A 13,311-nucleotide genomic window follows, 5' to 3' on the forward strand; every position below is an offset into this window, starting at 1 on the left:
CCGGCAAAGTTGATTTGGGAACAAATGTCTAGATTGTCAGTCATAAGCCTGCTATTCATTCTGGAAGTGGCAAAAACTTCGATTATGATAGTGTGTTTAGTTCACTACATGGTCCTGATTCTTATTCAGATCCTGAGACAGTTGATGATGTGATTATTTTAAGAGATCTTATGGATAATACTCTTATATCTCCGCCTACTCGAAATGTCAATACTACTCAAACAAATGTTCAGTCTACTATTGATGTTGATGAAAGTGGTAAGGACAAGAGTAAGACACCAGATTCAGATAATAGTGAACCCGCGAACACTACACCACTTACTCCATCAAAGGTTACACTGCCTGATGATGATCCTATTTCTGAAGAATCGGAAGATGATTTTAGCTCTCCTGAGTTTCAGATTAGAACAAATTTAGGAGAAAGTCTGAATGTAGATTCGGTTCCTCAATATCGAATTAATAAGGATCATCCAATTGAAAGTATTCTTGGTAATGCTACAGAAACTGTTCGAACTAGAAATCAGTTGAATAAGGATCTGACTAGTTTGTTTTGTGAAGTGAAAGACACTGGATTGATAACTGAGTGTTTATATTCTGGTTTCATTTCACAAGTAGAACCTAAGAATGTTAAGGCAGCACTTCAAGATCCATGTTGGGTTGAAGCTATGCAAGAAGAATTAGCTCAATTTGAAAAACTTGGAGTTTGGGAGTTAGTAGATGTGCCTAGAGGTAAAGAACCGATTGGAACTCGTTAGGTATATAAATGCAAACGAGATGACAAAGGGATCGTTACTAGAAATAAAGCATGTTTGGTTGTTCAGGGGTTTGCACAACGAGAAGGATATGACTATAACGAAAATTTTGCACCAGTTGCTAGGATTGAAGCTATAAGGTTATTTTTAGCCTATGCAACTTTCAAAGGTATAAAGGTGTATCAGTTAGACGTTAAGAGTGCCTTCTTATACGGTGAAGTCAAAGAAGAAGTGTATGTTCACCAACCACCGGGGTTTGAAGATCCGAATTATCCAAGAAGAGCATATCGTTTGGATAAGGCTCTTTATGGTTTACATCAAGCACCCAGAGTGTGGTATGAAAAGTTGTCGACACATTTGTTGAAAAATGGTTTTACAAGAGGATCGATAGACAGCACATTGTTTATCAAGTGGAAGAAGCGAGATTATCTTATTGTACAAGTTTACGTGGATGATATCATTTTCGGTTCATCTAATATAAAGATGTGCAAAGAGTTTGAAATGAGCATGAAAAATGTATTTGAAATGAGTGTTATGGGGGAATTACAATTTTCCTCGTACTACAAGTAGATCAAAGGAAAGATGGATTCTTTATTCACCAGTCTAAGTATGTCGATGACATCTTGGAGAGGTTTCAAATGCTAGAGTCCAAGACATATGGTACTCCTATTCAACAAAATCATGGTTTAGGGGTTCTTGATCCAAAAGATGAACTTGTGGATGCAACTTATTATTGTGCTATTATTGGCTCATTGATGTATCTGACTGCTTCGCGTCCAGATATTATGTTCGCTGTTTGTCTTTGCACTAGATTTCAAGCTAGTCCGAAAGAGTCACATTTGACTGCAGCAAAACGTATTCTACGTTATTTTAAAGGAAACCAAGGGCTTGGTCTATGGTATCCAATGGGAGGAACGTTTGATTTTGTTGCATATACTGATTCGGATTTTGGCGGTTGTAACAACGAAAGAAAGTCTACGACTGGAGGTTGTTAGTTGTTAGGAGAAGATTAGTATCATAGCAATGCAAGAAGCAGACATGTGTTGCTCAGTCTTCATGTGAGGCAGAGTATATGGCTGATGGTAGCTGTTGTTCCCAGGTATTGTGGATTCAGCAACAACTTTGTGACTACGGTATGGATTTTCTTGATACTCCTATTAAAATAGACAATAAGTCAGCTATAGACATTACAAATAACCCTGTCATGCATAAGGTCACCAAGCATATTGATATTAGACATCATTTCTTGCGTGATTGTGCCCAAAAGAAGTTAATTCATTTGGAAAAGGTTATAACCGATGATCATTTAGCTGATCTGTATAACAAAGCATTTGATAAGACTCGATTTGAGAAGTTAATTCTTCTAAATGGGATGAAGAACGTTGATTCATATTAAATCTCTCAAAGAACTAATTTTGTAAATTTGTGTCTGTAAATAGCTAGAGTCATAAAAATACAAAAAGGTTCTTAGTGTCATAAAAACCATAAAAAAAAGTGAAAAAATGAGAAAATGACAAAAATATGAGAGAGATTTAAGTTAATGCTGTCAGAAGATTAGAAGTGAGGATACTTGGCTTTTAAGTCTGCTTTATCGTAATATAACTGATTAGTTCAGTGATTACAATTTGGGATATATTGGTAGACACAAAGTAGCAAGGTTTCCTTAATCTGAACTTAACTTATACAATGTTCTCGTGGGAAACATTTCAGATATATGGCTGCGAATGCTTGCTTTTCAAATATGAATTGATCTAGTCCTTAAATTTTGTGATAGATCTAGCATTACTATAAGATTTGTTCAATGAATAGGCAAAAACTTATACCAATCATGAGCATGAAAGTTAAAAGTGATATTGTTTATGCAAATGAAATGAATGTTAATTAAGGGGCTAATGTGGTCTTTGAGATTCGGACAAGTATGTCCTCGGGGTGTCTTTGTATACCTAGCCTACCTAAAGCTTCCAACTTGGGATAGGTTGTCAAAAAGTTTGCTACATGGGTCTCATAGAAAATCACGGGTTCCTTATAAATAACGAAATGAAAAAGCAAATAAGTTGTAACAACCGTCATAGAAATGTTTTAAATAAGTTTCTAGAATCGTACTTTCGCCATTGGAACGATTAGACAGTTCAATTTATTAAAGTTCTTGATATACTTTAGACTTAATGATACGCTTATATGAAGGTCAATTTGATCTTAAATCTTAAATTAAATGACGACTTTATGAGTTAATACAATGAAATACTAGAGTTCGAGTCGTAAACGTTCAAGTCTATAAAAGATCTAGTCCAAAATATTCACAAATAGTCCTTGCATTTATTGAGTTCATTTATTATGGGAAAGGTATATATAGAAAATGATGGAAACCCTTGAGAGAGAAACTACTATTCACCTTCTTCTCCACCTTTCTTCTCTCTCTCTCTCTAAAAACACATAGTGCAGCCTCAAAAACACATACAAAAATCATCTTTAGATTTTGGGTTGTTAAACCAAAATCATTCGTACTTTTAGCATCCTTGTGATAATCAAAACATATTTCTGGAATCAAATCTCAGGTAACAACAACAAATTATGAGTTTTTGATCAAATTAAAAGTGTACTTTTTCAAGCTTATGTTCTTGATGATTTGGTCCAATTTTTGAATGAAAAACGTGTTAATAGCTAATGGGTTTGTGTCTAAATGTGTTTGGTAACCTTTTTGTGAACAAATTTGGGTCATAACATGTTTTAATCTACAAAACCCATTTTTGAAAATGAGGGAAAACTTGTTCTTAATGAGCCACGCCTTATTTATGTTATGGATGGTCTTAAAATCATTAAAAGCGTTAATGGTTAGTGTTAATATGTATATATGTATTAGTTTTAGGTTCTAACAAGTCCCGGAATCGATCTAAATCTTCGTGTGTTGTTTAAGTTCAAGTTTCAGCCCGTTTTGTATGTGGAACGATCTCCCTGGGATGATCTTGACCCCAAGATCGTCCTGGGCAGCCTCTTGATTCTTGGTTCCAGCTTGTATGTTCTTGCCTGATGTTGTGATATGTAAGTACATTTAATGGGTAACCGATCCTTTGGATTGGTTTAGCCCAACCACTTGTTTAATTCAAACAAACTTGTTCCTTGATCTTGTCCTGGACTAGGATGATCTTGTCCTTGTCTTGAGGGACGATCTTAACTAAGGGAGAAACTAAAACGATCTTGCCCTAAAACCTTGAAACGATCTTGATTTCCCTTACTCTAAAACGATCCTGAGTTCTTGTGTATCTAAAACGATCTTGAAGACTTGTGCACCTAAGACGATCTTGAGAGGAAGATGAGACGATCATGAGCTAGCAAACTAGGACGATCTTGAGGCTAAGCAGTGGAACAATCTTGATTGGCTGAAACCTAGGACGATCTTGACATATGGGAGCTAAGACGATCTTGAAACCCTAGACCCTAAAACAACTTTGTGAACCTTTGATTCGACATGTACTTGTTCTATAACACACCATACTTGATCACCTAACACCAAACCAAGTTCATAACATCATTATCATTCAATTAAACACATTAAAGGCTACATTTTAACATCGAACTAGTTTAAGAGTCGATCTAAAACAAGGTACAATGTGCAAACCCTAATCGAGTACAATAAGGTCATGTTCTATCTTAATCATTAAAGTGTAAGTACTATGAGCAACTAAATCAAGTTCTTAGGATTAAAAGACAATTATTAAAGGCACATACAACTCATTATTACGATAAGTACATGTGTGTGAGTGCAAAGACGTTCATTTCAAGTCCATTTCATGTATTTAAAGTTTATTTAAACACTTTTCGAGTCAAAACGTTCAAAGATCTTCAAAAGATCAAATCATCCGTTCATCAAGGACAACTCAGTGAATAATTAATCACAAGAACTAATACATATGTTCATTTATGATCAATGACTTGTGATTAGGTTGACATCAGGACGTATTTGGATGCAAATAGATATAACCCATTTATATTTGTGCTTGTTCTCTATGCTTGTAAACTACGCTTGTACCGGATCACTGTGAGTCTTTGTAGCCCCTTTTTCTTTACTTATGTTTTGGGGTGAAAGGAATACTACATATGTTTTTTATATATGCCGTAACTGCTTTTACTACTCTATGGCTATCTGACTACTTGTTACATATCAGTCGATCCTGTTGAGGATTGTGTGTGCTCGCTTATTACATATCAGCCGGTCCTGTTGAGGATTGTGTGTACTCGCTTATACATATTAGCCGGTCCTGTTGAGGGTTGTGTGTGCTCGCTTTATACATATTTGTCGGTCATGTTGATGACTCTGTGTGCACGATTATATACAAACACTTACTTATGTGTAAGTTGGTTTCTAGCCACATTATACTACTTTATTCTCGAATTCTATTTGACGGCTTAAAACGATTTTATACATCTTGTTTATGAACTCAAACCTACGAACTCACCAACCTTTGTGTTGACACATTTAAGTATTCCTTTCAGGTATTCAAGTTAATCGTGGCTAGGTCAGGTAGCATGGGACTCTTGGCAGACTGCAGGCTAGGTTTTGGAGTTTGCATGCTTTTGTTTATGATTGTGGGCAATATGCCTATCCGTTTCCCCTGCGTGGGAACTTATCTTATCTTTACTTGAATGCTCGATTGAACATGTGTAGGATGACTTCTCTTATGCTTGTTTGACTATGTAAACAACTATTTATGCCTATTCTATGCACTCATTTAGTATTCCTATGTAACATCCATGTGTGCGTGTGCTTTATCTTACATCCCGAGTTTTCCGCCTTAGTCGGGGTGTTACAGATTGGTATCAGAGCCGTGGTTATAGTGAATTAGGTGGATTTGCCTAGACTATAACCTAGGAACCGCACGTAGCATGCATGATAGGAATTATGTGTGCATTCAATCTCTATGGATCTTATCTATATCCGCGATATTCATGCTATTGTATTCATTCATGCGCAGACCTTAGAACCATGCTACCTTGCCACGTGTACTCATGCTATTGGTATTCGGACTATGAGATGTGATCAAATTTAAATAATGATAATAAGTTAGCGAAATGATGTGTTGTTAGCAAGGAAGTACGGCGATATATCATCACAGAAAAGCCTTATCAACTTTTCGCGTGTGGTATATTTTCTATGGACTTAATGGCAACATGGATCGTGCCTAAGATGGTTAGAGTGTGGTAGCAACTCTGGCATGTTCAATAGGTGTTGGTCGGGTGGAGGGTTAGCCGCTGGTACACCCTGTATACATACCTTTGCCAATACCTAGGGAGCATATCAGTACCGTGAACCGACCTTGCATTAGATGTATTAGAGGTGTGGAGGGTTAGCCGCTGGTACACCCTGTATACATACACCGCTAGTGCAACGGATGTAGGTGTTAGATCCGGACCGCATTTTAGCTGTCAAAAGTTAATTGGATTTAAGAAAACTTTAATTTAAGATGAAATGGTTATACTATTCACCTTGTGAACTATCCTTCACGAATTAAATATCTTATTGTAATGTTACTTTGTACTGCATGACTGATATTGATGATAATGCTCACCTTCAGATATAATACTTGATTTCTTGAGCTACATGCGATAATGAAAATATAAGTGTATAGGATTCTAGAAAACTAACACGAGTGTGTTTGAGAGTGCGTAAATGACGTCACGAACGACTATTTCCTCATTCTAACGCCGATCCCGTCTTTTCCTAATATAGGAAAATGGTGCGCGCAAGAGCAAACCCGAATGTCGAGGCTCAAGCTGAGGGAGCTGGTCATGGTAACCCTGGAGGTGGTCGAGGAAATCCAAGAGGTGGTCGTGAAGGTCAGCAAGGAAGACCGTGGTAGAGGTCGTGGTGGCCGTGGGGATGGCATGGATCACGTTGAGAACCCTGATTTAGCCACTATCATTGCTGAACAGTTGGCGGCTTCAATGCCTACTATTATCGAAAAAGTGACTGCCGCAATGGGTGCTGTTCCGAATCAGAACCAAAGAGCACCTGAAGTTGAAGCTGAACCAGTAAGAGTTGCGCCGCAACAAGTGAATCAAGAACCAGAAGGTGTGTATGTGGGCCCTTGACCCAGAAGGATTCCCAGGAATGATGAGTATGCTGTGGAGAGAAGAGGTTGCAGTCACACCGAGTTTAAGAAGTGTGGTCCACCAGATTATAATGGAAGAGGAGGGGCAGGCGTGTTTATGAAGTGGTTGGAGAAATTGGAAGCAGTCATGGACATAAGTGAATGTCCATCTCATCAGAGGGTAAGATTCACTGGAGGTTCATTTACAGATGATGCACTATCATGGTGGAATACTTTGCTTGGAGCCCGTGGAAGAACTGCTACCTTGGAAACACCATGGGATGAGTTTAAGGAGATGATGAAGAACGGCTTTTGTCTACTGAATGAGATGCAGAAGATTGAGCAAGAGTTTTGGCACCGCACCATGGTGGGATCTGGTCATGTAGAGTATACCAGCAAGTTCCAAAAGCTAGCTAGATTGGTGCCTCACTTGGTGACTTCCGAGTCTAAGTTGATTGAGAGATACATCTATGGCCTCATTCCTCAGATTCGTAACACTATGATTGGCATTCCTCCTTACTCGATAGAAGAGGCCATTCGAAGGACCAGTGCTATGACTGATGACCTGGTTAGAGCTGGAACACTGACTAATTCTGGAGAGAAGAAGAGGGACTTTGGTGAACCCAGTAAGAGAAGGGATTTCAGAGCTGACAAGAGAGGCAGAGTTGGAAGGGTGTTTGCAGCAGTTGAGCCGGGGCAGAAGGCATATGTCGGCCAAGCTCCTCAGTGTGCTACTTGTACTTATCATCATTCAACAACAGTGCCATGCCGATTTTGTCAGAACTGTCAGAAATTTGGGCATTTAGCTAAAGATTGCAAAACAGCTAGAATCCCAACAGCACCACTGAATGTCGCACCAAGAAACATTAGAAATCCTCCAGTTAATCCAAGAGCTTGTTATGAGTGTGGTAGCACTGAGCACTATAGCAATGCTTGCCCAAGAATTGTTAGACGACCCGCCCCAGCCGCAGCCAATCAGAATCCTCTACAGATTGCAACACCAAATCCACCAAGAGCTAACCAAACCCAGCAGACCAGGGGCCGAGTCTTTGCTTTGAATGCTGTGGAAGCCGCTCACGATCAGAACGTTGTCACGGGTACATTTCTCTTAAACAATCATCTAGCTACTGTGTTATTCGATTCGGGTGCCGACTACAGCTTTATCTCCACTAACTTTGTGTGCACTATTAACGTGAAACCCATTCGTACTCATGCATATTATGGAATAGAGGTAGCTAGTGGTGGAATCTCTAAACTTGACCAAATTGTGCCTAAATGTGTGTTAACACGTGATACTCATTCATCCTACATAGACTTGGTCCCATTTGAAATGGGTAGTTTTGATGTAATAGTGGGGATGGATTGGTTATCCCTGGTAGTTGCTACCATTGTATGTCGCGCAAAAATCCTTAGAATACCCTTAAGTGGGGGAGACGTACTAGAAATCCAAGGTGAACGACCCGAGTCTCACAAACGAAAACTAATGAGCACGACAACCGAAGTAATCAGACTAGCCGATATCCCAATAGTCCGTGATTTTCCCGATGTATTTCCTGATGACGTTCAAGGATTGCCTCCGTCTCGACAAGTTGAATTCCGAATCGACCTCTTACCTAATGCAACTCCAGTAGCAAAGGAACTATACCGTTTAGCTCCTTCTGAAATGCAAGAACTCGCGACACAATTACTAGAGCTACAAGACAAGGGTTTCATCCGACCGAGTTCTTCACCATGGGGTGCACCGGTATTATTTGTTAAGAAGAAAGACGTATCTTTTCGCATGTGCATCGACTATCGTGAGCTAAACAAGTTAACAGTTAAGAATCGATACCCTTTACCGCGCATTGATGATCTATTCGATCAGTTGCAAGGCGCAAAGTACTTCTTAAAAATTGATCTTCGTTCAGGCTACCATCAACTAAGAGTTTGTAAAGAAAACGTGCCAAAGATAGCATTCAGCACGAAATACGGACACTTCGAGTTTCTAGTGATGCCATTTGGATTAACAAATGCGCCTGCTGTTTTTATGGACCTGAAGTCGCATATGTAAGCCCTACATAGATCAGTCCATCATTGTTTTCATTGACGATATTCTCATCTACTCGAAGACTAAGAAAGAGCATGAAGTCCATTTGAGAGAAGCTTTAGAACTTCTAAGAGCTGAAAAGTTGTACGGAAAATTCTCGAAATGTGAATTTTGGTTAGAAGAGGTGAAGTTTTTGGGTCATGTAGTTGACAAGGATGGAATAAAGGTTGATCCCAGCAAGATAGAAGCAGTTGATCCCACACATGTTCAATCTTGCCCAAAAACCTTGAAACGATCTTGATTTCCCTTACTTTAAAACGATCCTGAGTTCTTGTGTATCTAAAACGATCTTGAAGACTTGTGCACCTAAGATGATCTTGAGAGGAAGATGAGACGATCATGAGCTAGCAAACTAGGACGATCTTGAGGCTAAGCAGTGGAACGATCTTGACTGGCTGAAACCTAGGACGATCTTGACATATGGGAGATAAGACGATCTTGAAACCCTAGACCCTAAAATGACTTTGTGAACCTTTGATTCAACATGTACTTGTTCTATAACACACCATACTTGATCATCTAACACCAAACCAAGTTTATAACATCATTATCATTCAATTAAACACATAATTAAAGGCTACATTTTAACATTGAACTAGTTCAAGAGTCGATCTAAAACAAGGTACAATGTGCAAACCCTAATCGAGTACAATAAGGTCATGTTCTATTTTAATCATTAAAGTGTAACTACTATGAGCAACTAAATCAAGTTCTTAGGGTTAAAAGACAATTATTAAAGGCACATACAACTCATTATTACGATAAGTACATATGTGTGAGTGCAAAGACGTTCATTTCAAGTCCATTTCATGTATTTAAAGTTCATTTAAACACTTTTCGAGTCAAAACGTTCAAAGATCTTCAAAGGACCAAATCATCCGTTCATCAAGGACAACTCAGTGAATAATTAATCACAACAACTAATACATATGTTTATTTATGATCAATGACTTGTGATTAGGTTGACATCAGGACGTATTTGGATACAAATAGATATAACCCATTTATATCTGTGCTTGTTCTCTGTGCTTGTAAACTACGATTGTACCGGATCACTGTGAGTCTTCGTAGCCCTTTTTTTTACTTATGTATTGGGGTGAAAGGAATACTACATATGTTTTTTATATATGTTGTAACTGCTTTTACTACTCTATGGCTATCTGACTACTTGTTACATATCAGTCGATCCTGTTGAGGATTGTGTGTGCTCTCTTATTACATATCAGCCGATTCTGTTGAGGATTGTGTGTGCTCTCTTATACATATTAGCCGGTCCTGTTGAGGATTGTGTGTGCTCGCTTTATACATACTTACCGGTCATGTTGATGACTGTGTGTGCACGATTATATACAAACACTTACTTATGTGTAAGTTGGTCTCTAGCCACATGATACTACTTTATTCTCGAATTCTATTTAACGGGATAAAACGATTTTATACATCTTGTTTATGAACTCAAACCTACGAACTCACCAACCTTTGTGTTGACACATTTAAGTATTCCTTTCAGGTATTCAAGCTAATCGTGGCTAGGTCAGGTAGCATGGGACTCTTAACAGACTGCAGGCTAGGTTTTGGAGTTTGCATGCTTTTGTTTATGATTGTTGGCAATATGCCTATCCGTTTCCCATGTGTGGGAACTTATCTTATCTTTATTTGAATGCTCGATTGAACATGTGTGGGATGACTTCTCTTATGCTTGTTTGACTATGTAAACGACTATTTATGCCTATTATATGCACTCATTTAGTATTCCTATGTAACATCCATGTCTGAGTGTGCTTTATTTTACATCCCGAGTTTTCCGCCTTAGTCGAGGTGTTACATAAGTAAAATCACAAAGTAATTGAATTCTGTTAAGGATGTTATCTAAAAAGTGTCTCATGATTTGTGTAAGGATATTTTTGAATATATATTGAATATTTGTTATCTTAGTACTTGTATCGATTACGGAAGTATATCTGAATGTGGGTCACATAAGTTCGCAAACTATTCAATGGCATATTAGGCTACTCGGGTTACATGGTGACTGTCCTTGGCCAGGGTATGTCGAAAGTGTCATAACTCAAAGGAAACTGGAAGTACCGAGTGTTTAAGAGGACAAATATACTGGTAATCGTGGTTGAATCACTGTTCATAAATAATAATAAGAGAATTATTTCTCACTTGCAGACTTATGTAAATGCTAATCTGATCTAATATGCAGAAACTTAAGATTTCTTGTAAATAAATAAAGTAGCTTAGTGTTTTATTTTTATTTTTATTTTGTTTTGTCTTTATTATTATTTTTTTTTTTTTGTAATAAGTGTCAGTTTGTGTGTCAAACTAATTCTTATTGCACGAGAGATTTGATAAGCATTAAATGTTATAACTCTTAGTGAATTATATAAGTCTTGTTGCTTATGGTATAAATGTTTAAAAGATGGATTTTCTAATTAATATACAAGTTGTTTAATTTAGAAAATCAAATATTTTGAAAATTGAAAAATTAAATATTTTTGAATATGTTTCAAGTACATTTTTGAAATTTCAATTGTTTTTGGTTGATAAATATGCTTGACAAAGATTGGACTTGCCTTAGATCTTGTAATGATTGCTAGGTTAAAATTTTGGTTGTCTTGCATATTTATGATATTCTATTGTTTTTGGTGCATTGATGAAGTTTGTTAAGTATGCAGGTTACAGATAATAAACTCATTTTACAATGAAATTGACATCAAAATTTCAGATTGTGATTGAAGGCAACATTGTTTTCGCTTGCTTATTAAAATTGCATTGCGACGGACAATAAAAGTTGCTCAGAAATTACAAGAATTGTGCTACAAGGATGGATTGCCTAGTATTTATTAACCTAGGACTTAGTGTGATAGGTTATATTTTTATTATCAAGATCACAACCTAAGATGTAATGTGATAGGTTGTTGATATGATATTTTTGCTGTATTGTAATGCATTATACATTAAATATGTTTTAATGTAAGTTTTCATTTGTTTAAAGTTAAACATCAATAAAGAAATGATCGATTTCATGTCAAGATTATAATGTAAGATTTATTTGATACATTATTGTGATCACAAGTTAGTATGGATGATCTATGATTGCATATTCAAGTAGATACAGGTTTTAAGTAACGAGTATCTATAGGCTTATGTTTCTGGAATTTTTTGTATTTTTCCTTAATAAGTTTTCTGGAAAAATTTGACAAAATGTGGCTATGGAAAAGTGTTTCGTGTGGATTAAATCTGGAAATTCGACTTCGTTCGTGCTGACGTTAGCATGCCTCGCACTGACGTCATTACGAAGCCCACGAACTAAGTGTTCAGCCCGGCCCACGAAGCTCCGAATATAAATATGGGTTTTAACCTTTCATTAATTACCTTTAATCGAAAATTAACCCTAAGTAACCACACGAACTTTGTCTTCCTCGTGCACACTATTCATCTGTTCCCTTTTCGATCAATTTCATCTACTTTTCGTGTTTCTTATCCAGATTTGTTGGTAAATTCATGACCTAGGATAGATTATTGATGTTTTGACTATGAAGTTTGACGATTACAAGTCGTTATAATGCCCAATGTTTGACTTGTTCTTCGCGTGAACAGTACCACGAACGAACTAAGGATTAAATCTTTGATTTTTGATGATTTGGACTAAAATTGGACATAAAATTGGATTAACTGATGTTTATACACTTTAAATCTGTTAAAAGTTAACATTAACATGTTTAAAATCAAAATTAATCGAAGAATCTATGGCTCGTTTACTATTCACATGAAGCAGATGAAGACCACGAAGAATATCCAATTCGTGTTCATCTAAATTGAATTTGTTTCGATTTTTGGTTTTGCTGGGCATACACGAACCATAAACAAGTTCACGATGATGTTTTAGATTAGTTTTAACATCATATGGAGATGTTGTGTACTTCGTGTTCTGGGTTCATGCTTGGCTTGTGCTGACATCACGACGAAGGAATTCCTCCTCGTGATGACGTCATCACGATGCAGAATGCCAAAACCCTATTTTTTTGATTTCGTTTATTCTAACTTATGATTTTCTTGTTGTTTTTGTTTGTTTTTATGCAGGTATGGCAGGACAAGGTGCTCGCGTGTTTGTCAAGGAACATAATGCTGCAATTGACCTCAGCATTACGCAGTCGGGATGCACACCAGAGTTTCACGGTGTCCTCCAGTATCTAGCACGCTCTCGTATTCATTTTGCTTTGACCGAGAATCCTCCGCTAGTCATAAGTCTTATTACTGAATTCTGGAACTCAGCCAGATTGGTGCAAGTTGGTGATCACACTATGATTCGCACTACTGTTGCTGGACGTAACATTCAGTTTACTGCTGGAGACTTAAGGACTACTTTGGACTTAGGAACTGA

The 13,311-nt window shown here is 37.3% G+C and overlaps 1 protein-coding gene across 1 annotated transcript in view; it reads left to right on the top strand.

Annotated features, from left to right (window-relative positions):
- Positions 1–7,202: 7,202 nt before the first annotated feature.
- LOC122601221 overlaps positions 7,203–13,311 on the top strand; it is an 11,965-nt gene continuing 5,856 nt past the window's right edge. Inside the window, exons 1-2 of the mRNA XM_043773984.1 lie at positions 7,203–7,935; positions 8,152–8,884. Of these exons, the coding sequence (XP_043629919.1) occupies positions 7,203–7,935; positions 8,152–8,884 (1,466 nt within the window). The remainder of the gene's footprint in view (positions 7,936–8,151; positions 8,885–13,311) is intronic.

This window comes from Erigeron canadensis, chromosome 5 (assembly GCF_010389155.1).
Source record: "Erigeron canadensis isolate Cc75 chromosome 5, C_canadensis_v1, whole genome shotgun sequence".
Taxonomy (NCBI): domain Eukaryota; kingdom Viridiplantae; phylum Streptophyta; class Magnoliopsida; order Asterales; family Asteraceae; genus Erigeron; species Erigeron canadensis.